This window comes from Rhea pennata, chromosome 1, assembly GCF_028389875.1.
Source record: "Rhea pennata isolate bPtePen1 chromosome 1, bPtePen1.pri, whole genome shotgun sequence".
NCBI lineage: Eukaryota > Metazoa > Chordata > Aves > Rheiformes > Rheidae > Rhea > Rhea pennata.
The window spans coordinates 84,290,270-84,316,514 of NC_084663.1; the positions used below are offsets into that span (position 1 = coordinate 84,290,270).

Genomic DNA, 26,245 nt, shown 5'->3' on the forward strand with positions numbered 1-26,245 from the left:
TTTGCTGCTTTAACTATGGTAAAGACAAAAATCCCTCCACTTGGTTGGCTATCATTTAGTGAAGAATCTCAAGTTTTCCTCGCAGACCTCAAACTTCCGTGGCTTGCGGATCTTAACATAATTCTAGAGTTATGTGGCTACAAGTGCCTCCCCTCCCCATAGCCTGGATTGAGGTTATCCACAAGATCATAATAAGAAAATATCTTTAAGACACAGCTAGCAAATCTGTGGAAATATACCTTGCCTAACAATGTGCTGCTACTGAAATAATACCATCTCACTCCTATCCACTGCAATACCTTTAGTCCTGCCAAAATACCTCTCCTTCACATGGTACCACCAGTTCCTTCTCAATGTCCACCAGATACCAGCTGAGCAAAAAGGCAGATCATGCTGTGTCTGGCTCCAGGTCAAGGATATGTTGGCTGGCCGCATGCCTGATGATGGTCAGGTAGCAAGGTTGTCAGAACAGATAATGAACGTGCTCACATCAGCAACTTTCCCTTAGTGAATATATTAGTTTGGGTCTCTCTCCTTCCTTCCCTACCCCAGCACTAATTTTTTTCATGAAACTTGGAACTTATCTTTGAGGCTTCTGCCCTTTGCTTAGTCTAGTTGAAATTGGTTGGCTAGTTCAAAAGTTAAATAGAAAAGGTTGCCAGGCAGCACGATTTTGTGAGCCTAGCTTCCTTGGAAGCCAGGCTGCCAAAAAAGGAAGGAGGGCAAAAGAGGAGAGACACTACTTACATAACAAATGGCTGCAAGCTCCTGTCGAGTATGAGCCTTTTCCACTAGATCTTGTGCCTTGACTGGGCTGACTCCATGATCATAGACTGTAAATTTAGTTCCCATGAGGTTTGATCTAATGTCAGGTAAGGGGAAGAAACAGAGAGAGAGAGATGTGTCAGTGGAAAATATTTGTCAAACTCTGAAGGTAGCTTGTGCACAGTGAAACCACTTACACATCTCCAGGCACTCCCATCTGAATCTTCCTATTGTCAGCTCACTAAGGAGCTTCAACAGAAGAGCCATAGTAAACTGTGCCTGTAACCTGTCCTGGAAAAGCATCAAGACAGGATTCCTTCTCTAAATTGCCATGTTGAACGGTAACTCTGAAAAAAGTTTGCCAACCGTGGTGAATACAGATTACATTAATCAGGATGAGGCAAGTTCATTCTCTCTGAATTGATACCAGACTGCTATTAACAATTCCAACTCAGCTAAAATGAAAATCCAATCTTTTCTATTGCAGAAGCTATACATTTGTCTCTTTCATCTGTGGCTCTCACCTGAGTTTTCCAATAAAACTTTCCCCTTCCCGAGATAAGTCAGTTGGGTCAATAGATATGAGGTAATTGGATGTTTTGCTCTTTTTCCGCTTTCGCCCTGCAAGAAGGAATGTCTGGAAATACAAAACTTTGATCAAGACTAGAGTTTTCATAGAACTGGAACGCATAGTTAGGCATTGCTACCCAAACTCTCAGCTGCTTCCTCTCACTCCTTCCCCTTTTTGGTCTGTGTTGTTACTACTGTCTCTATACTTTTGACCTGTTCCACAAGTGAACAGCCTGAAATCTTAACCCGCCAATCAATCCCCTCAACAGTCTAGATTCAAAGCAGCTGTCATTTTTTTGTCTTGTCTCCTTTTCTTCTGGAACAACTCACTCCTTTTTCTCTCCTTTATCCCTTACGTTTTTATACTTTTGTATTTCATCTTTCGTTACACTATTGCTTCTAAACCTTGCTTAATGCCTTGCCAAATATAAGCCATTCTCATCAGCATGCTTTTTCTCCTCAGCTTCCAATTTCTTACCAATTTATCCACCGCTCCGTATTACAACAAAAATGGTCTGTGGTAGAAGTACAATAGCCAAGATACTGTGCCCTGGTCTCAATACCTTTCTGTTGTCATCCCTTTCCAGATGCATGTAATAAGTAGGGAAGAAGCCCCGGTCCATTCCCTTCTTATCTCTAGTGATTCGACATTTTATTGTAATACCACGGGGTGCGGGGCGTAATGCAAAATCTTCCAAGTTCTCTACTTCTCCTAGCTGTGCATCTGCCTGAGAGGATGAAGTACAGGAAGCACCTGTTTCCTGTGGAAAAACCATCGTATTAGCAGATTAGTATCAGATCAGAGGCTCCGGTATTCCCCAAGAAAAGAAAGGTCAGTTGAAACAGAAGACCTGATGTTTCAAGAGGAAGATATTTGGGAAAGGGGAGTTTAGCAAGAAACCACCTGTGTTTCTCTGCTGAGAAGTGTCCTGGCTGAAGACTTTTAAAGGGTCTTTGAGGAGTAGCTGATTCACTGTCTTCTCTTCTTCACTGATATGGTTACTCATGTTCCTCTATCCTTCTCCTTTGATCATTACTAGATCTTTGTTTAACTTGATGAGTCAGTCAGATAACCTGACAATTTTGACCTTTTTCTGCCTTCAGGAATGAGCACAATAACTACAGCAGTTGCAACTGCTATGTTTTAATATAGTGCTCAAGGTATGAGTACTAAAAAATAAGTATGTGTCCAGTCCTTATTGGAAATGGATTTTATGACACTTACTGCAGAAGATTTAAGGCTGGTTGCAGAATGAGGCCTCTCAGATTCAGGATATGGTGAATGAGATGCTGGTCTCTTACTACTTTCTTCATCGTCTTCTGTGTCTTCCTCATCAAAATTCAAACTGCCTGAAATTCCTGTCAGAAGAGAGAATCAAGCAAGCAGCCTCTGAAAGAAGACATCATGAATTCATGGAATCATTAATTCACATATGCCTCTTACAAAGCTGTTCTGCTCCTACCATCATAATTAATCTCTGCTGTTCCAACTGCCTATTTTCTTCTTGTGGTATATTGCTTCCTGAGCCTCGTAATCCAAACCACTAGTGACGTTTTTCCACTACTCAGCTAATTAAGCAGCCGTCTGACTTTTATCACTACACATTTTACATGCTAACTGTATTGCTTAGTTTATGCTTTCATTCATGATTGTGGTATATAACTAAAATAACTCTGGCTAACGGAATTTAGAAAGAACTTCTGTACACATTACTGTTTGGTGTTTCCTTTCACTTGGAGTTGCATCATCTTGTTCTGTGACTTCCTTCCTACAATTTGGAAATTGGCTGTGGAATGGAAAAGCACATAAAGCACTACAGAATAGGAACAGCATCAGCTTGTTAATCTGAATTCTTTCCTGTGAAGCAATATTATAGCAGTATTCTAACATGGCACTGAATAGACAGGGCATTGATAGAAGTTCTCTGTCTCTGATGAAACGGAAAATATAGTCTTAACAACCATCCAATAAACATCACAAAGCACATTTGGAAAGAGGAAAGGCGTTAACCATAGTGCTCTGGCCAGTTTCAAAAGTCATTGTTTACATTCTACCTCCACTAATTTCCCCTAAAGTTTCTATTCAGATGTTCTATCCTGCTTCCTGTCCTAACTCTTGTATAATGTTGCTATCCATAGGTAAACAGCTGTTGCATCTGACAGCTGAAAGTATTTCTACTTATGGTAGTACCTTAATTCGTAAGGTGTTCTGGAAACATTCTGAGACAGGTTTTGCAAAATAAAGCAGGCTGTGTACCATATTATATGCAAGTCACTTATTTTGCTGCAAAGCGCTTGGGCAGCATGCAACAAAAAGGTTTCCTTTGGTACTGGCAGCAAATTAAGAAATTTGGCAGGCAGCAATGGACACTCCAATGTGAAACTACTTAATGAGACTGAGTAGTTTCAACTATTGAAAATAAAACTCCAAAACTACTGATCATGGTATCCTCTGACTCAGGAAGCATAACTTTCCTGGAGGTCTCCTCAACAGTTTAACAATTACTGCATTATTGACAATAAAAAGTCCCTCTGCTGTCATAATATTCAGGCATTATCGGCATATATATTATATCTGAAATAAAAATAATTTGAAATTTAGCAAAATGAAAAGTGTATTTTTTTGTGACTAACTTCATTGGAAAGGTTAGAAATAATACAAGATATACTGATAAAGCTTTAAAATATAACTAGTGCTCCAATTAATATCAGCATGTCAGAAAAAAGGAGAAACTGCCATTCTGCGCATAACTACACACTAGAGAAACTACTAGCCGTGTATGTAAAAGAAGGCCCTACAGACATTTGCTTCATGATCTCCAATTGCTTTTTTTAAATGAAAAAAAATATAAGTAGAAGAACCCTGAGAAAAAGAGCTCTGCCCTGCTATCTTACCTCTTTTCTGTAAGATTTCTTGCAGATCTGGTTTGGCTGCTGTTTCTGTTAGAGTCTCTCCATCATTTTCCTGATCTGCATTGTCTTCTGTTATGGAAGACTCAGCAGAGAGAGTTTGGAATTTGGTCTCTAAATCTTGCACTTCTGATTTCAGGAAAGCAGCTGGCCCATCAATGCCTGCAGGCCAAAATTAAGTGGAGTTCAAAAGCCTAATTTTTACCTTTACAGAAGTGTCCCAAGATAGTCCCTCATTTTGCCTTCCTTTGCTCAAGCATCCCTTTAAACTACTGCTTTATTTTTGTTCACCTAAACTTTGGTCAGGAAAATTGTGAGTAACTTACTTTAAAAATGTCAGGCATCAGATTCCCGCATCTATAAATATTGTAGTTTTTTTTTAAAAAAAGAAAACAAACAAACAAACAAGGGCTCGAACACTTAAGGCAAGTGGTATTACAGCTACTCTATGTTCTTTTTCTGTCTTGATATTCTGGTTCCTTGATTGCTCCTGTAGCATTAAGTGGGTGCTCTACAGTGAACATCACAATTGATGTTATTAGATGTGTACAGGCAGGATATACTATAAATAGATGATACCTACTTTTTTGGTAGAAATTAAAACACCAAGTTTAAACATACAACCCAGCTGTGGACTGCACTTCTTAATTGCAAGAGAGGTCTTGATTTTAGGGACTGGCATAATATTGGAAATATGTTTGTGGAGTGCACAATATTTAAGTGTAGTTTCAGCTTTGAATTTCTTGGTTTCCTACTGTTTTTCATTTTAAAGCCATACTTACCTAGTTTATCTAGTCAAGAGATTTCCAAGAAGTTTAAAACTGTTACCACTTCTTAACAAAATTCGTTTGTGTAGGGGAAGCTTCAGAACTATGTAAGCAAGCGAGGAAATGGTCAGTTTTCATTTTTGTTCTGAAGGAATACTGCAGTTTTCTAATTTCAAATTTAATCTAATCTTTTCTTCAGCTTGTTTTACTCTCTCTTTGACTTAAAGTGTCCTGTAACAGAAGCTTTCTCCAATCTGATTTTAAACACGTAAATGCTACTACCCACGTCACCACTATACTCCCCAAACTATGATCTTAAAAGAAATCTGAAGAACAAAACAAAACAAAAAAGATCCAATGTGATCCTCAAGCAAAGTAACACTTTTTTTTTTCTTTTGTTTGTTTTTAATTCTACTACTCTACGGCTGATATAATGGTGGTATTACAGCACCATGCATCTCAAAGTCATAGGATGCTTCCTATTAATTTCTTGATAGGCTGATGGGATCATGGCTCTCAAACTCTTTCCTGATACTTCCAGCAGAATGTAAGAAGTTTTATTGCCACTTTTTCTTTTTTTTTTCTTTTTCTCCTAAGACATGGAAGTCTTTAAGGTGTTACTCTTCACTCCTAATGGAATAATCTCCATGTTACTATAATGCTGAGACCACTGAGTCGTTGCCTTTGCCTCCCTGATATCTCATTGTGCTTATGACTTTCTGGACCACTACAGTTTGTTTGTCATGTTCTATTCTCTCACAGAAGCTCATAGAAATCAATAAATGAGATAAAAAAACAGTAAGAATCTCATTTGGTATTCATAAGCCCTCTGTTTTGCTCTCATCTACTTTATCATTCAGTCATATTCAATCCTGAGAGTTCTGCCTTGAAGGATATGATAGGCATCCACTACTGGATTACTCTCCCTTCTTTATCCTGCTGCTTCTGAAAACTCTTACTCCAGATTCTTATACCTCTACCTTTCTAGAAGTTCCCAGAGTCTGGAAGTTTTTTAGCCTAACACAAGAGAGAGTACTCAAAGGCAGATGATTCTCAGCTGTCACAAAACTCATGGTTTTTGTTTGTTTTTACAGTTCAGTATTGCTCAACTATACTGTGTTACAATTCTACTTTTTTACATAGAGAGATGTGTAATCAGTCTTGTTTCTCCCTGACCACTGTCACAGCGATGTAGGTGACTATCTCTGACACAAAATGCATAAACTGGCATTTTTGGAAAGTGTTGCAATCAGGATGATTACTTACCATGTAAGGTAACATCATTGTGGAAAGGAGTTGGGTTTTCTACTAAAGGAGTCTGCTCCTCACACCCTTTGGGCTTTGACTTGCGCAGCTTTGCCTCAGGATTTGGCTGTACCATCAAGGGATCAAGACGTTTCTTCCTCTGCTTCTTCTCCAGAAGAGCTCTCTGTGAAACAAAGAGCAAGCGTAAAATTGGAATGAGTAACCACATCCAGAGAGGCAGAAAGCATATTTCAGATATTGGCAAAGGCACATTATCAGTCAAGATCACTGATCAACCTAGAATGCTGTAATCTGACAGAAATCCTAGACACAGATATCACAATGTCTTTGGAGTGAGACACTGCCTTTGATTCTCCATCAGTGGTAGATGGGGATGAGGACATTTCCTCATTTTCTGGTCTATCCTGAGGCCATCAGCAAATAATCTTAACTCCTTTTATTCGGTCTAAACTGCACTAATCCTTAATACAACTACAGATAAATTCAGCAGTCATTTAGGAGCATTTCACAAAGTAAGTTTTACAATACGCAGCATATCCTTCTGATTTTCTTACTTTATGCATCATTCTTATTTAAGCTGATAGAGCAGATATAACAGCTCACAAGGACTCTCCATTCTTTCCACTGCAGTTATGATTGGACTAAACATTCTGTCTTTTAGGACAACAACTTCTTGTGCATTTAGGAAATGGATAACTTTTCCTCACTCTTCAGTACAATTAAACAAACTTCATATTGAGAGAAATATGTTCATTATATTGCTAAGATTTGATCTCCAAGACTATCAGGAAATGCCAGAGTAAAGATGACAGTCTTTGCCCCATGCATTACATGGGGACAGAGACTTACACTAGCACAAACCATTTCTAAAAACCCTTAACCAGGGCTCATTCATTCAGTTGACTCTGCTGCTGAAGTTATAAATGCCTTCACAATGCAGCAAAAGCAAGTCAAGATTTTTAAAAGGAAACAGCTTTTATCACAAAAGCTTTCACCTAATTGGGAGAACTCATAACAGACAGCTCTAAGAAAATCATTCTCTGAGGTAAGAGATGGAGGTAAAGGTAAAATAAGTAAATTAAAAGGAAAAGAATAAAACAGATAATTCAATCATTAATATTGGGCTCATTCAATGATAGGAAATCTGATCTGCCTTGCAAACATTTCATATGTAATTCAGGAATGCAAGGAAATCTCCCCCCCCCCCAAAAAAAGTAAATCCGAATGTAAAAAGTAAATCCAAATGTCCAAATGTTAGCATTAAAAATGAAACAATACTTTTCCAACATGCATATAGATTTGATGTTCATTATTTCCCAGTAAATGAAAATAGAAACAACTTCTGAACATAAATCAAGGTAAATGGGCACATCATATCGTTTTAAAGACAGCCATGCTTATTCTTATAAGGTGTATGAAGGAGAGGGGAGAATCAGATTCCAATATTCTGTAATGCACCACTAGGCCAAACGTTGTGCAAGTCTCTTGCTGTAGGTGCAGTTTATCCATGCCTGCTTATTAGACACCTTAACATACAAATAATTTCTGAAACTTGTAATCTTTGGTACTGTTTGTTATTGCAGAATTTTTTGCAATGGCTGGCCTGCATAGCAAAAGTTACATGGAATTTTAAAGAGATTAAAGCATTGGTCTGGAAGAAAGGAAAAAAAAAAAAGCAGAAAAATTACAATTCTTTGCAAATGCTCATCACAAATCAAATTTGTTCTCTAGAAAGCTAGTCAGGCCCTATAGGAGAATTTCAGTCTTTTTTATTACATTTTAATGCTAAGTGAAAAGTAAAAAATTCCATAATATTTTATAAATCTCTAGTAGTGGAAATAAAAGGAGAAGGGGAAACAAGAATTATCCTCAGACTAAGAATCTGAGAGAAATTGCTGCTACGGCTTCTCTACCTGGTAAATGGACAGACAAGATAGGGAGACATATCCTAAAGGCAGTAAAAAAGTGCCTAACTGGAAATCAAAATTGGGGTCAATACAGAATAAATAGTTTTAAAGAATTACTTTACTAATTATTAAATTATATTTTTGAAACATCTTACTGCTCATTGGTCCAGTAATTTTTTTCTTATTATAGTACATTCTGTTTTATCAAAAAGATTCCAGGACTCTTCTTAAGAAAAAATAGGCTTTGGGCAATAGGATCATACAGAAACATATACTATATTCTTGGTAGATGAGACTGACCTTCATTTAGGAAGAGCTTCAGGATAACCAAAGGGGTAAAATATGATAGTTATTTGATGTGTTTTAGAAAGGTTTCTCTCTACTACTTTGCTTGTTTGAGATGTAGAAAATCTGCTAGCCAACTGACAGGATGGTCGGTAGCAGTTCACTCTGTCTACACATGATGGCATAGCAGCTTTACCTTCAGACTTGTGTTCTTTTGAAACATAGTCCACTAAAATGGAATCAAAATTAAAAAAAAAAAAATTGTCTACTAACCAGGCTTTTCCTCCAGCTCTGTATTACATTAAAAATTCATATAGTATTACAATTAAAAAATTCAAATAGTTCAGAGATAGGGCACAGGAACATGTAATCCATTAAATTAGTAACAGATACTGATTGTCATGATTCATTTTGTGAACTCCATGCATTAAAAATTCTTCAAAAACATTTTCCCTGCATCACAGAGAAAAGCATAATGTCAGAATACAAGACGTTTAAATAGTTGGATTTTAACAAACTGAAACCAACAACACTGGTTCTAACGAATTTTCATCAGGATGAAAATTCCACAGCTAGTTTGGTATTTTTTGTATAACTGTGATCAACAGTAAGATGGCACACAGGAAGACTCCAACCCCTGCATCACTGAGGATGCAGTATTATGGCATGGTCCTACCTCAGTAGGCCATGCGTCCTAGATCCTAGTTCTGAAACCTCTTCACTACTCTTCCAGATAGTCCCCTACCCTAAATTCATATTGAGGCAGCAATGATAACACCAGTGATGATGGCATTAATGAAAGTTACTGCCAAGAGCAAGTGTCAAACTAGAGGCATTCAGAAACATGCCATCTGCTTCTCCCTCTCCACCCATGTGGACATGGCAGCAGTGCAGTTTGGGTTTCAGATGCCTTACAGTGCACAGAGAAACTGGTTCTGCTGCAGAGGAAGAAAGCACTGCCTGAGCAGCCACCCACTTTCTCCTCCAAGAAAAAGGCAGTAGGCTAGACAAAAACATCGTGGCAGACAGATTTGGCCCACAAACGGAATTTGATGTTATACATTATTATAAATAATATTTTACATCAGTTTCCAAACCCATCAAAAAGACAGATGGCAGACATACATCTTTGTTGTGGCAAATGCTCATTCCAGATTCTCAGTATGGTGAAAGGTTCTAAACATGATGATGTTGGATTGCAGCATTTTGCAACTTTTATCCTAGTTCCTACAAATATTTAAGAAAATTCAATTAAGTAGGGCATTAGCTACAACCAGCAATTAGTCCATCATGGAGCCTGCTAGTGATCTGCCTTTAATCTCTGTGTTTCTTCAGAAATCATGGTATTATTCAAGAAAAATTTAAGAGCAAACTTCCAAAGTTAACATTCAAACCTGAATATACAATCACAAATGAGAGACTGTTAGCATTTTTTGCCAAATCTCATTTGCAAGGTGTGTACATGGGGGGAACAGGATGGGTTTAAAATATGCTTTTAGTGCAAATCTGTAGTCATCAGTTTTGCAAATGATTGCAAACTTAACCAAATCTAAAAAGCCTGAAACAAAACTGCAGACTGGTATGAATTATTTAAACTCACCTTTTTACGGTGCAACTGACAGCTGCTTCAAGGGAATTCCACCTAGCCCAGCACCAGTGTTGGTAGAAAAGTGATGCATCTGCGTGACAAGCTCCGAAACTGGACATATATCTGACCATAGTACCTAGCAGTAAGAGCCTGTGGTTGCTCATGACTCAAGATACCAATCCTGAAAATAACAGCCAGGTTCTATCACCAAGCACTCCAACCATCTTTATTTTTTGATTTTACTACTGAATGGTATTTGGCACTGTATGCTCTTTCACAGATTACTTGAATCTTTTCTGAAACTACTGCTTTCTATTCAATGTCGTTAACGAATGTTACTTGAAGGCCTACAGGTAGAAGAATTATTCTGATTTTCATGGATATGACCAGAAATGCACTTTACTCCTTGATTCTGAAGTGTTTTTCTATATATATATATATATATATATAAAGCTTATTTAAAAGCTGACAATAAGTCCAAAGACTTAAGTCAAAGCTATGCAAATTCAGACAAGAAATAATGAACGAGTACTGGTGAAGAGGGTTATTAACCACTAGAACAGTTTCCTAAAGACTTCTATGTCTGGATTCAAAAATCCTCAGGTGAGACAGAAGGTCTTTTCTAAAAAATATACTTTAATTCAAACTCACCTTTATGTTCTATCTAGTTGAACTGTATGTAATTCAGCTTACTGCAAGATGCACTGTTTTCTGTGAAATGGCCAGCCTGATAATTGTACTAACCTTACATCTCAAGACTTCTAATCGACAAGCGTTTAAAATGTCACAGAAGCAGAATATTAAGGATGCATACATTATGACTTCAAAGAATATGGTGATCTAAGCAGTCAGTAAACAGCACTCAGCTGCTTTAAAAACAGAAACACTTTACCCAATACATGCTAAATGCTTGGCTATAAATTTATTCTTAGAGAGGGAAAAAAAAAAGGTAGAAAGATGTTGGAAGTCTGTCTCAACAGCAGTGTTAAGCAAATCTTTTTATAGCTCAAGAAACATTTTTCTTTGATGATTAAACTGCATAACTCCCTACAGAGAGTTTCCTCTCTTTTGACTGATTCCTGCCTTGTAGTGACTCAATCTCAATGAAATGAGTTTCTATATGAAGCATAAATGTATCAAAGAAATCAAGCCTACCAATCATGGCAAGGATGATTTTCAAACAAAGAAAAGCCAGGAAAATCTTTAAGGAGAAGGGTTAGCAATTAGTTCTGCTTACATGCAGAATGCTTATCAAACATTTTTGATCACATCACCCCCAGTTCTCAAGTCTCCAAGACATTGATTCTGAATCCACATACAGCCTTACATGTCACAGAATGGGGGCTGGATTCACTGCAGCCGCACATCTTACGTAGTTCTAGGTAAAATATTACAAAGTAGATGACAACAACAGGCCAGGCTATCATGACGAATAATGGGGGAGAAAGGAGAGCAAGTACAATTTCATCTCCTCCCTACTTAGAAAAAGGGGGTGGCTAATGTTTGTTTTGCTATGCTGATTCTTGCCAGCTTCTGCACTACCATTTACCTGATTTTCTAGTCTCAGTTGTCGTAGTTTCATGCTTTCATCCTCAAAGATTCTGAAAAACAGAAAGAAAAAAATAATTATTGTTAGTAGGTAGCCTGCATTATAAGAGTACCATATTTATGGACTACGACAACTTTACCATCAAGACTTTAAACAACTGTAAGACATAGTATCTACCCCACAGGGAGATAAAGTTATAAAAATTTGAAGAATAAAACATACTTCATACTCCATGATAAATAGTACCAAATTATGACTTAATCATTGTAGTAAACTGTTCTGAAAATACTTGATAAGCAAAGAAAAAAAAGTGTCACTGCTGATGGATGGATTATGAACCAGTAGGTAGGTGGGCTATGAGACAATTTACATCTAAGACTTAATACAGCTCAAAGTAATTCACTAAAATCTCTGTTCCCTCATAAAATACCAAATTCCAAACTAACTTAAAATTTGAGAGTTCCTCTTGACTAAATCCTATACCAATTTTTCCTCCCACCAGAATTGCCAAAATTACTGTTAATAACCCAATAGAATCTCTATTTATACCACCTGATATTAATTCGCACAAACGGAAAAAATAATTATTTCATTATTAAAGCATTTTATAACTGACTTTCACAATAGCTGTAGTTTTTGACCCCAAGACATATTCCGTATAGAGTTCCCACTTCCTTTTTTTATGATAAGGAAGCATTACATAAAGAGCAATTTAAAGCACCCTACAAAAGAGAAAGGTTAGTTGACAAGTAAGCACACATTCTGCCTACTACAGTTGTGCACCTTTCTCCCACACTGGGAATTTGACATCTCTTGAAGTGGGAGAACCTTAATACCAGAGAAAGAAGATACTTACGCAAGAAACATTATATATTTTACCGATGCTAAGGAGAAAAGCAGGGCCAGCCAAAGTTCCTATTTAAACAGGAAATTCCCTGTTTGGTTGAGGCACATAGAAGTGACGAGTGATGAGATGTCACAAACTGCAAATGTTGCTGAATATAATCCCAACATGGAAAACAGTAGAGAGAGGGAGGGAGAGAAGGAGGTAGCAAGGGTGCCATTTCTACAGAACACATGACATGAAGCATGGATCACAGCATAAAGCATGGATCACAGCATACAGTGATAATGAGAGAAGTAAGGCCCCATTAATCCCTACTAAATCTGTATCTGACTTAACTTCCAGTCAGCTAAGCAAATAGACACAGCAACAGCTCCAAGTTTCTTACTAGCAGATTACCCTCTACAACACAGTCCCTGTCCTGAATGCTGAAGTGTGCAGCTCTGGAGTTGCTGACCAGAGCAAAATTTTGTTATTAGCACATTGCAAGTAACACTTTAAATACTCTAAAATTGATGCTTACTGCCCAACTAGTGGTATTTTAGAAGGAGGTCACAACTGTCATCGTTTTTAACATTAATTTTTCCCCGTTTCTAGATTTTTTTTCTAATGTTTTTAAAGTGTTATCAATCAAGAGGTCTAGAAACTTGAAAGCACCTCAGTTTTTAAAACTAACTTTATTCCCCAATGAGCCAATAATAGGCAGCACCTGGGATTCAAAGGCAAAGGAGGGCCTGAAAAAAATACCTGTCTTGAAGACTTTCAGAGAGCTAGTGAGTGTCCTTGCAGCAACAGTTACAGTGATAAACTCTCTATCTCAAGAGTCCATCGTTTAAGCAAGAAATACAGACAGATGCATTTTTACTGAGTGCAGCAAGATAAACATTAGTTGCCACATGAAACCGGAACGTAAGTTTAAAATGTGAAATATTCTTTATATAAAAGCATAGATGATGGAAAAGGATACTTCTGGCATAAGCAGAATGTTTGACAGTTTCAGTTAAAATATTCATGACAAAACAAGAAAGAGACAAAGCAGTACTGACTTAAAAAACAGATGACTTTAACTGCTATGAAAAGTTTGTTATAAAGTGATATATGTACCATGGATCAATATTAGATTATGGACACATTCTCATGTAATTAAAAAGAACCGTAAAGTTGTACTCTGCAGATACAAACTAGCTTCTGTATTTCTGTTACTTTTCCTCTGGCAACAGAAAACACACCCTCAGAGTCTTTTCCTCTCTCCTTAAAAGGGGGGGGGAAATACCATTTTTGGAAATAAGGTTGCAAATTTTCCTTTTTACCTAGATGACAACAAAATATTAACATACAGAATATTAAAATTCCCGTATAAGACTTGTAGATATCCTTAGTGAAAATTCAAATGATTGTCATGCATTTTTGAATTATTTTCTTTGTTCACTGGAATAAAATTATAACTTCAAAGACAGGTCTGAAGATTGTAGGAACAGGATCATAATGCAGATTGTATAATGCTTCACTTTTAACCACTTAATTGTGACTCAAATTGGTCCCAATATAGGAAGACTAACAGGACACAATGTCTCCATGTTGTTCCAGCAAAGGTCACTAAACTTTTTGAAGACAAGTAGAATCTGCATTTTCCGTATATAAAGCTACACAAAAAGTGACTGCACAGTGAATGGAGATTCCCATTCTCCCTTGAAAAGATAGAAAGAGAAGACAAAAGCAAAAGAAAAAAAAAAAAAGGCCTCTTGAATACTTTTTAGAGAACAAAAGGTGGCCATTCTCCTTTACAATTTTCTGTTGAACACAGACTAAAAACATCTCCTAGCACGCCACAAACTAAAAGAAGTAATTCTCCCTGTAATACAAGGATCTACATAGGATCAAAGTAAGAAGGAAATAAACAAACACACCTTCCTTCCAGTACTTAATCATCAGGAAAGTAACATAACAGCCAGTCAAAGGAGCCCCCCCCCCAGCACCACCACCACACACACACTTCAAACTTTTTCTGCTTGCCACCAGCGGAGATGGTTGTTACTGACCTTCCAGGAAAACGCTGTGCAAGAGGCACTCCCACAGCTCAGCGGTGAAGAACGCAAGCACAGCTGCCGGTTACAGCAAGAATCCTCCTGCGGAGGGACTACACAGAATAGCACATCTAAGTGCTCTCCGGTCATGCCTGCATAAAAGCACAGCACTGTTCACTATGCTCTTTTCTCTTTGCTGGATTTACGTGCAGGAAGAGGAGTTAAATATGCACTGGGAACGGAGAAAAATACCATTTCCGTAGATACAATAATATGGTTGGGGTGAGGCAGGGTTGGAACAGTCCATTTACCCTTGATAAATATGAACTGAAAATATTCAAATAACCTGTCACGATTTTCCTACCTATTATAGTGGAGAATAGACTACCCAACACCTCAGCCATCAATTCCTTTGCTATGCTTAGTTGAATCCACTACCTCTCCTATGGCACATGCAGCAAAAAACAAAGCCATACAAAGAATAACATAGTAGTGAAGACTAATGGTTACCCAGCATATAGAATACAAATGCAATGGGAAGGCAACTGTTTAACAAAAATACTCAATAGAGAAGATACAAAAACATGTTTGAATACTAAATAGAATAGTGAGAGAATGGCATTCAGATCTATTTCTCACGACCTTTCCAGGTTCACCATAATCCAAGATGAAGTGAAATGCTCTCTTTTTAACTAATTGCATCTCAGATTCCTACTGAAATCAAGATTAGCCAGGTTTTTATATCATAAGCAGCAATTAAAGTGTTGCAGTAGGAATACGAATGACAAACTTGTTAATTATAAATGAAATAAATTCAAGTTATTTGGTCATTCCTAACCATTTTCAAAACACCAAACTAACTGCAATGAAGAGATAACTCACATTATTAAATAAACATTCACCTATATCTAAAATTCAATTTTTATGCCGTTTGTATGCTTTTCACTATTGTAAAAAAGGCATCGCATATCTATTGCCAGCTCTTTTAGAGTGATGTATGACTTTTTCCTTAAAAAAAAAAAAAAAAGAAAAAAAGAAAGAAAAGACTCCAGTTTTGTAATGAGCAACTATGTTGTAAAGCGTAAGTGCAGATTGGCAGAGTTAACACACTTTCCTTCCAACTTTCCTATGTTCCTGAATATATTAGACTTGAAAAAACAACAGAGTTAGAATCTAAGCAATTGGGAATAATTAGCCACATGAGCACTGAATCAATGAAATACAAAATCACAGTATGATATCATTCTTTGAATAATGAAATACTCTGACATTAAAAGAAGAGAATAGAAAACGCAGGGTAGGAAAAATGGGAAGTCAGTGAGAATCAGAAAATTTCCAGCCTGAGGGCTGCACAACATAAAGGACTCCGAAGAACTGGAATGACTTCAGCAGAAAGCAGAAAAAATTGGCTGAGGACTGAAAAATATACCTTCCACGGATATAAAGCCAGAAATGGCTATTAAGAAAGCAGAAGACAACAAAATCCAGTCAGAGGAAGCTGAAGTTAAACAAAATCAGACTGCAAATACAAGTTACATTTAACACTATGGCTAATTAACCATTGGAATACCTCATGGAGCTGAGGATTTTCAACAGAAAACAATATCCTTTAATCAGGGCTGAATATTATTAGCCTAAAAACACTGCTGTCACAAAGGAACACTGATCTACCTCAGATTACAGGTGTGGTTATCCCAGATGGAAATGCAAAACACTTTTTTTGCAGGTTATATCAAGGGATCAATTAAGTTCACTTTTGCATGCTGACTGTTGAAGTTAAGAGGCAAATCTACAGACGTTTACATGGGGAACTGGCTAGGTGAAGAACTGCCTGGTTGCAGCTGTGAGAGAGAGGCAGCAAGCCAGAGGAAGTGAGTAAAGCCATTGGAAGAGCAGCCTTTAGAAAGAAAATGCTCCACATGATCCAGAATTCACTGGAAAAACAGGTTTGAAATACATTAAACAATGGAAAACTTGACAATTGCTTTTCCAGAAATTCACTGAAGAAACATCCTATTGAGTTTCTCTTCCTAAGTACTCAATGTAGCAGGGCATTGCAGATCAGCAACAACTAAAACAACTCTTCCCTTTCTCTTTTTCTTTCTTTCCTTTTTTTTTTTTTTTTTTTTTTTTTTTTTTTTTTAAGCTATTCTATAGCTCAAGTAGCTACATGCTTGATAAATAATTCAAAGAATAAAGTTCTCTGGTCTCTCTTAAACAGAAGATCAGAGTAGAGGGCAGAAACAGAAACCATCCCAGCTTTAAAATAGAATCAGACATGAGAGAAGATTTATTTATTTATTTATTTATTTATTTAAGAAACTGTATTCTAAGCTTAATCTCAGCATACATTGACACTATGTACACACTGAATTCTCGGTGAAAGAAATTCAAGCACTATCACCTGTTTTTACACTGTTGTAAGTTATTAAAAATTCTGATACTCTGAAGTTTGGCATTCAGGGAAAGTCTCTAGTATAAACTTATAGCTCATTTTAAGTTGACTAGAAGTCATGTTTACTGTGTCTTGTTACACACAAGCCTGATATTGTGCATCAGTCTGTCACTTAAATCCTTCTAGGCCTTGGTCTCAACTGACACACTCTTTCAATATAGATGTAAATATTAGCCTGATTCTAAATAAAGATCCTTATGTTTTTAACTGTTTCCATTGTTGTACTTCCTTTCAAGGTACTCTGTATCTTTTTTCTCCACAGAAGAAGCTAAAGTTCCTTGTATCTTATGTTCTACTCCTTACTCCACAGAGAGCTGCTTATGTCAGGAGTCTAACAAAGCTAACATAACTCCCCCCTCCCTTTCTTTGCAGGACATTTATTAATATGGCAACAGTGGTTATGTCTCAGAGCAATACACTTAATATTTAACAAAAATCAGGGAATGATGACAGTGGCACACATCTTTGTCCATCAGATTTTATTTTTAGTGGTAGAAGTGTGAGAAAAAGCAACTTCATTAAGAAGTGTTGAGTCAACGAGTTGATTCAACTGAAGGAGTTTTTACTATGAACTTTCTTCGGAATTGTTCTCCTCAGATAATCTCCAGCTATGAAAGAAAATAGAAGCTACAGAGAATAGCTATTTTAAGAAGGATTTTGATCTTTCAAAAGATATACTCCTAGCAAAACTAAAATTGCAATACTACTTCTGGAAATAGCTTGAGAATAATGCACCTTACTGTCCACAAAAGGGAGGCATACCATCTGTTCACTTCCCTTGTAACCAACACAATTGATAATTGGTAAGAAGTAATTACTCACTTCTAGGAAAATGTACAGCATAGCACTGAAAGGAGTAAGGATTATCAGATTTCTCTGCCTTCCCAAAAACAGAAGTTTTCTTTGGTAGATACCGAGTTTTTCCTTTATAATGAAATGAACTGCCAGAAAGCCTTGTAAGGCAAAACTATGCCTGTTGTTAAGCAGTTATGAAACATCACACCCATTTCTAAGTGACATAGCTGAGATTGCATCAACATTTCAAGCAGCTGATACTTTATCAGGAGCAAATTTTAGCTTCTGGTTGGATTTTTATCTAGACAATTCTTTCTCTGGTTAAATCAGTTTTGCCTTTGACTCCCTCCATAGAAACAAGTATAGATTTTTTTTAATTACAATAACAATTTTTTGAATGTTTTCATAATTTTTTTTCAGCTTTTCTTTCACCTATTAAACATATCACACACATAATCACACAATGCACAGGAACAGCAAATGTTTAATTTTGGAAACAATTCAGAATGAATGAATATATTGCAATCTCTCTTGGAAATGCTTTAATATACAAATATATCCCACATGTTATTTGGACTGAAGAACTGCTATCTTAAAATATTTCAGAAGAGGTACAAAATGAACTAATAAGAGCAACAAAGTCAAATGCCAGACCAGAGTATGGTGGGGAGCAAAGACAAAAATCTGGATCTGCAAATCCTTCTCCACCTTAGAATACACTCCAATCCTCTAACTACTGCATGTTTCTGACAATAACCAGCAGTGACTATCTGAACCATTCAAATAATCATTAAACTTACTACAGAATATCCTCCAGAAACTCAGGGGCAAGTTATTCCTTTACAGAAAAAAGAAGAGAGAGAAGATTTTTGAGAGAAGAAGAGAGAGAAGATTTTTGAGAGAAGAAGAGAGAGAAGATTTTTGAGAGAAGAAGAGAGAGAAGATTTTTGAGAGAAGAAGAGAGAGAAGATTTTTGAGAGAAGAAGAGAGAGAAGATTTTTGAGAGAAGAAGAGAGAGAAGATTTTTGAGAGAAGAAGAGAGAGAAGAAGAGAGAGAAGATTTTTAAGAGAAGAAGATTCTTCTTCTTCTCTTAAAAAAAAGATTTCTTCTTTTAAGAGAAGAAGATTTCCTTTACAGTATTAATAACATAGCACAACTGGTCTATGGATTATTTATCTTCAAAGAATATCTTAGAAAGAAAAGAAATGGTATAGAAAAAAACATTCTTTCAAAATAGATGAAGCTTAGCTAAAGGAATAAGGGAAAAGAATCATGTCTGCTACATAATGTTTTAAGTCTACCTTCCATATGTAAACAACCAAGTTAGAATATCCCATTCTGTCTGTATATTCATCTCAGTTATACATCCTAGGTTTTACTCATCTTCCAAACTTTAACTTTGCATTGAGGTAATAGTCAATATAGTAGGCAGGTCTTCAATTTTATTTTGTAACTAGGTTACAGTTTATAACCATACTATTTTGTAACTAGTAAATAACTAATTTCTCAGTCTTCTAGACTATTTGTTTGACTTCTTCAGAGGATTTGAGAGTATTTTTTGGAAAAACATTCCACACACAGGGACATAAATGTGTAACTTCCATATATACAATGAAATGAAAAGCAAATAAATTCATCATCCTCTACAACCCTGTAAAAGTAATCCACAGCCACAATCCCTTCTCTTCCCTCTATTTGTAAACCGCAGGTCAAAAACCACTAGGCCTATGAAGTAAGCAGGTATTATTTACCCATTAATCTGATGTCAAGTGCAAGTGACCCCAGAATCTGTTCAAATGTATGCAGATGACTTGGCACACATGAAAGGAACACGATGACTTGCATACTACCTAACAAGAAATGACTATCCATTACAATCAGATACCTTACTTCCAGAACAGCTGCCAACACTGCTAAACCATGCATTTTGCAGCATCTGCATAACCTTGGTTTAATAAAGGAGATGACTGTGCAAGAGTGGCATAAAAGGTATTGAGCAGAAAAGCATGGGAGTGGAACCAGAGTAGGAGTGGTTTAGTGAGCTTGGACAGGAAATGTGATCTCAGAAAAGTTAAGGCAAAACAAGAAATCTCACTGCACTCAATGATCTTGTTATATCAATGACTAACAGAGCTAGAACTATACATTTTAGTACAATATACTCTTTTTGCTAACTATTAGGCTTTGGGGATCGGATTCATTTGGTTGGAATGTCTTATTTTAAGAAATATAACAGATAATGCTAAGAATAGATAATAAAAAGTGAGATAAAGTAGTATGACAAGGAAAGAAGAAAAACACTGCATTTGGAAGAGGAGGGACAAAAATCTTGAAATTTTGATAGCTCCTTCTCCTTCAGACATAATCCAGACTTATAAAAATGGTAGTAATACATAGCAACAGGATCTTAAAAATAGCAGTCACCCTCTGTTTTACTTATATCATAATTTGATAACTCAGGACCAGGAGCCTAATGCAGCAGTCTTAGGAATTACCTTTTTGTTGCTTATTTCTGGTACCCCAAGAACTTGAATACAGCAAGTAACTTGGCACTATTTCAGAACTCAATGCAATTTTTATTTGAACAGTATTGTATTTAGCAGTTCTAGGGTAAAATACCAAACTCTTCACACAAACTCATCAGAAACTCATTATTGTGGCAAAACCGCTGCCCAGGCAACACAGAGCAATAGGAATACCATACTGAAGAAAGAAATTCAGAGAAATAGCCAGGATACACAAGTGACAAAGAAAATTCTTTTGTTTTAAGAACATGAACAGCTTAAAAATTATTTTTGAGGTAAAGTGAAGAGAACAACCAATTTATTCCAAACTTATCTTTGCACCACCACAGTCTCCATACTTACATGATAAGTCCATAATGCCATTAAATGTCCTCATAGTGAGGGAAGAAGTGACAGGCTGTTTGAGTTAAAACAGCTCAGAAAAAACACATTAGACTTGGCCTGAAGGAGTTCCTCTGAAAATTCATGCCATCTGTTTTAGGGTGACTGTTTACATGTCAAATGCAACTAGGTAATTATTGCTGTCTAGTACTGACTAACTGCAGCTAAGGATGCTCTTCTCTGAACAAAAAACACAGTATCAGAAACTATAAGAGTAAGAAAGAATCAGCCACTTCCCATCAGAGAAACCGCTGTGCAGAACCCTAATGTAGGAAACTACTCTTTATCAGTGTAGAAGACAAACTTTCTCTTCTTTACCTTACAAAATCATTGGAATGAGTGCTGTTAAATAAAATGGAATAGGCAAGCTGACATGACCATTCAGAAGAATCATCCCTATCTTCAGTTTCAAAATGGGAGCCCTAGCATAGAATTAATAAAATCATATGATCTCATAAATGCAATGGAATATGCTTTGCACTATTAGATAACCACACAAACACATCGTGAAACAGAAAAGTCTAATGTTGCAGGAGACTGTCATCTAATCAGGAACTTGCTAGTAAAGTAACAGAACATTGAGAAATTAAGGGTCTGTGCAAGAAGTTGAATTATGGTGAGATAAAGAATAAAGCATATCTTACCCCAACCCTTTTTCAGAAATGGATTGATACTGTCTTTTTTAGTTCTGGAGATCACAAGGTAAGTGGAAATAGTTTAGACCCAGGTATGAAGGAAGGAGCTAGATGCCAATACAGGCTGTAACAAGAAAATTCTACAGGAACACAAGTGGCACAAAAAGGATAAAGTATGAATTCAGAACTATTTAACCTGATGTACTGGTTATTCATATGCCATTCAAAACAGACCTACTGGGTACCAAAGATTATCTCCTGCTACTTACAACTACAGAATGGAGCAATGAAAATAAAGCAGCACTCTTCTGAATAGAAGTTAGCAAATCTTGTATCTGGAAGATAAAGAGTGCAAACAAAAGCACATGCCATTCTCTATCATACTACAGTGGAAGAGTAGAAAGTAGATCCTTTTATCTTCTTAGCAAGCAAAGGCTTAAGTAGTTCAACACAGCATATCTAAAGTGAAAGGAATATTGTTTTCCTAGAAAGAAGACCAAGTGAAACCAGAAGTCAACACAAGTCATTAACCATTAAAGCCATCGAGGAGGTTGAGAAGGAGGCACTGACAAAAATAAGAATAGGAATGTACATGTTCAACTGTGTAGCCAAACAGAACAAGAGAAAAATATTTTAAGTTTTAAACCCTGGGAGAATTAATCTCAACAAATCACACTGAGACTGAGAAAAAAAAAAACAAAAAACATATATATCTATTTATTACATATACTTGTAAAGGGAGAGGAACAAAGAAATCTCCTGCCAGGTATATTCATTTGAGAGTTCACAGCTGGCAACTCCCAATAATTCTGGAAATGACAGGGAAGATACAAATCTGTGACATACATTGAGTAAGGCCTTTTTAGCTCTGAACTACCAATGCAAGTGCAGAATGCTACACTTCCAAAAACGAGTGTTCACTTTTGCAAAAATTCAGCTAAAACTTAGGTTTCAGATAGGGAAAAGATAGGACATCTTTATTCTATAAGCAAAACACCAGCTTTCTATTTAATCATCTCAACTATATGTTCCAAATTCCCAGATTGTTTCATTTATAAAAGCTACTTTATGCCAAGCAACATAAAGGTATTATAAAATAGACTAGGGAAAGAGAAGAGCAAGGTCTACCAGGATCTCAGAATCCTGACTCCTCTGATTGCCACTTTGTGAATTATTAAACCTGATCTATGTCACTTTTGCGGATACTGTACCCCATTACATCATGAAACCAGAGCAATATAAATCAATTTTTATTCTATTTTCTCCTAGCAACTATTTTCCACCCCAAACTAGGTGACTGAGCAAAATTTAGCTGCTAGACCTCACCTTTTATTTTAACCTGAAATTTCTCATAGGAACGTTAAATGGAAAAAGAGTGCAGAGGGTTAATGTGTGACAACACAGACTTCTATAACAGTATCAAAAGATGTTAAAGTTCAATATCCCATAGAATATATTTTTTAAACAACACTGGTGGTAAAGATAAATATTCTTGTGGTAGTGTAAGACAACAGATTTGGGCATATCAGCAATTCACTTACAAGAGGATTCCATGATCCAATGACAACACAGTCAACAATTTTAGTGTGAAGAGCACCCAAGGTGTCCCAATGACAAAACGAGAGTCTAGAGCTATCCCAGTGTGAATCTGGCTGCAGGAAGTTTTGACACATGCAGGTGCTCACACACACAGTCATCATTCTCTTGTAACCAGGGCACTTGTCCCTCCTACAGATGCCATATCAACAGCAGTTTAAAAAAAAATGTGGGAGCAAAGAAAAATAATAGTCGTCTCTATAAAGATGGGTCATCAGTAATCAGTAAATGGGTCATCATTAAAATGTTAGAGGATAGGGGTAGGATGGGAGCAGAACTATTCAAGTAACCTTCAACTTCAAGAAGACTCACTCGTTCTAACAATTACAGTTACCAATTGTATTTCAAGATGTATCTGGAAATTTTAGTGACTGGTATACAGTTTTGCTACTTCTTCCTCTTTCTTGACAGTGCTGTCTACATTACAAGGAAATGAGGTGACTCCTTCTTCATTCACACTATAGCAACATCAAATTTCATCACAAAAGATTTTCTATTATTTTTAAAATGCATCCTACTCCTAAATCACATTTGTAAACCTTAAAAAAAAATCTATCTCAGTTTGGACAGATTTCTTGGTGATATTGTTTGGACTTGAAAGGGATGGGACAAACAAGATATTAAACCACTTCTCTTTTATCTAAGGATAAGATTTGCAGAATAATAAATCCTGGCATTTATAAAACAGGGCTTGTTAATTGCAAAAAAGTCATTCATATTCAAATAAAAATATCCCCAAGGACTAACAGAGATGTTAACAGACTTTTAAAAGAAAATATGTCTCATCTGGATTACAAGTATAGCTAAACTTATCAGTAAATCTGTTCTTTTTTTCCCCCAAGAATGATAATTTAGGTGTATCTATGAAAAACAGTCAAGCCTAACAGACCAAGATTCTTGATATCCCCTCAGCAATGCTATGGTTTTTCAAACATGGCAAGTTTTTACCTGAGCATCAATATATGAAATGACTTTTGAACCCCTTTAAGTCCATGGATTCCTAATAATTTTCAAATGGAGCAAACTGACAATAGACTGTGTTCTTCATTAACTTACACAGACATTGAAGAAGTATTCCAGAGCTGATCAGTTCGCAAACTGAAAACAACTAACGCATGCATGTGTGGTCACCGGAAAAGAAACCAAATTACAGAAGTCACCGTTTTAGTTGACATTCATGTTTTGTAGTTTCCATAAACTTAGTCAAGGTTTTGCACCCTGAAAATGATGTTCTTTAAACATGACACCCTCATGTCAGAAGCTGTAATACATTTTCAAGACTGCTCATGGGAAGCTTGAAATATTGCTACATACTGCATAATTACTTTGCAAAAAGGTGAAGTTCACCACTCTCTCAAGATTCTCAGATACATACCACCATAATCCAAATTCCCTTCTCAATATTTTAAAATACAACAATGCTTTAAAAATTAGTTTATTGGAATGTTTTTATTTTACTGAATATAAACTATTTTTCATTTCATGTTAAGTCTCAGGATGGATTTTCACAAAAGAAGGAAGGCTTAGCACTTAGCAAAACCATGAAAGAGCACTATCAATCTTAGCATTTTCTAGAGCATCAAGACAGTTGTGCTATGGTTAACTGCAAGCCAATCAAACTTCAAAATGAACTCAAATGTATTCAGTTAGGGCCATCTTAAATGGAATGTAGCACTGGCTGACGAGCAGCAGGTTAAGACAATATCATGGTTTCAGGGGAAAACATCATTCAGATAAGGCCTGAAGACAAAATCCAAGCTGCTAAATCATCATCATCAAGTATCCCACGGCACATTTACAAAACTACAGGCTTTTCTTTTTTTACTTATTACCTTTACTACTGTGCACCAGAAATAAAGTAATCTTTATTTACTGCTGTAATTTTTACATAATGCTCAATAGCTAAAGTATTTCACCTCAGAAAAAGCTACAAATGTAGACCAGTTGGTTCCCATGTATAGCTTAAAAAAGAAAGTTAGGAAAGGGGATAGTTTTTTAATAAACCAGAGGAAGAAGGGGAGGAAGTAGTCATAATGTGAACCAGCACTGCTGTTAAGCTATTTCTATGAAACACCCATAGAAGTAAGCAAAACAGGTTTCTTAGGAGAAATTATACTGTTACAGCTGCTGTCAGAAAAGAAAAAAACATATCCTCTGCCCTCAACTCTCTCAAACATTAAAGTCTAACATATCTATGCAATTAAATTTATTGGCACTGCTCATCATTTTGTTAAAACTGTTTCCAGAACAGGTATATTAACCTCAAACACGTATATAAACCTCAGTCTTTAAAGTCTGCAGAAAGAAGTCTTCTAATGGGTCACAGCATATTTGGTGGCCCTAGATTATGGGTTTCATACTAACTCTGTGGTCTCTTTTCATTCTTCCAAATAAAATTTACAAGTTTGTATCTCAAATAAATATTGTTCTACACTGTTCATCCTAAATTATTTAAAATTTAAGTTTTTCTCTTTACTAGCTTTTACTTCCCCCATCCAAACATTACCAACATAAAACAGATTTTCTTCTCTTTTTAGAGTCTCACTTCAGGAATCATGTTAATTCTGTCAAAATCTGTTTTCACTGCTTGCCCATAGCCTCACATCAACCTGTCATATAATTTTATTTTTGAGCTATTCAAATACCACAGGAATAACCTCCTTCCAAACTGTCTTCTCTGAACTTCACAGTTTTTCCTACCACACTGGTTAATTTCCCTTCAGTTGCACCTTTCTTTCCCTTGCAACAGTATACACACTGTGCCACCATGTATCTGTAAAGCTTCTTTAGGAACAAAACAGCAGTGTAGCACTGTAAAAAATGCTTCACAGCTACAGTTAGAAACAAGAAAATAAGATGGAGACTCCACAAAACCAATTTAATCACAAGTATGTAGATGATACATCATCTGTATAGGATAGTGAGGTACATAAAATACAGTCAGATTTTATTACATTTTGTGTGTGTCAGCTGAAAGTTACTTTTATTATGCTAAGATTTTCACAACACTTAGGCTATGTACAGTTATGCTAGCATGCAGGTACTTAATGCTACTCCAGCAAGGCAGTAAGTGCCAGTAGGCTGCTCTAAGCGCTTTTCGTCATTTACAATTGCACTTAGATCTTACCTTAGTACAGTTATGGCAATGCAAACGCTATATCGTGTTACTATACTCAGGCTCCGCGGTAGATGCTAAATACGGCCACAGAGTACTCCATAGCCGCAGGAACCACTCTTGAAGCAACTAAGAAGCGGGGCACCCCGAAGCGAAAGGGATCCCGCGTGCTCGCCGCCCGCCAGTTCTACTTTGGGTAGACTCCGCCGCCCACACGCGCCGTGGCGATCCCGAAGCGGGAAACGCCCGGCGCACCGGATCGCTTCC

At 36.6% G+C, this 26,245-nt stretch overlaps 1 protein-coding gene across 1 annotated transcript in view; it reads right to left on the minus strand.

Annotated features, from left to right (window-relative positions):
* TULP3 (TUB like protein 3) overlaps positions 1–26,245 on the minus strand; it is a 33,838-nt gene that overhangs the window by 7,339 nt on the left and 254 nt on the right. The window contains exons 2-8 of the mRNA XM_062593408.1: positions 11,608–11,659; positions 6,279–6,441; positions 4,231–4,407; positions 2,561–2,694; positions 1,899–2,096; positions 1,290–1,402; positions 748–862 (exon numbers count right to left, since the gene is read on the minus strand). Coding sequence (XP_062449392.1) covers positions 748–862; positions 1,290–1,402; positions 1,899–2,096; positions 2,561–2,694; positions 4,231–4,407; positions 6,279–6,441; positions 11,608–11,659 — 952 coding nt within the window. The remainder of the gene's footprint in view (positions 1–747; positions 863–1,289; positions 1,403–1,898; positions 2,097–2,560; positions 2,695–4,230; positions 4,408–6,278; positions 6,442–11,607; positions 11,660–26,245) is intronic.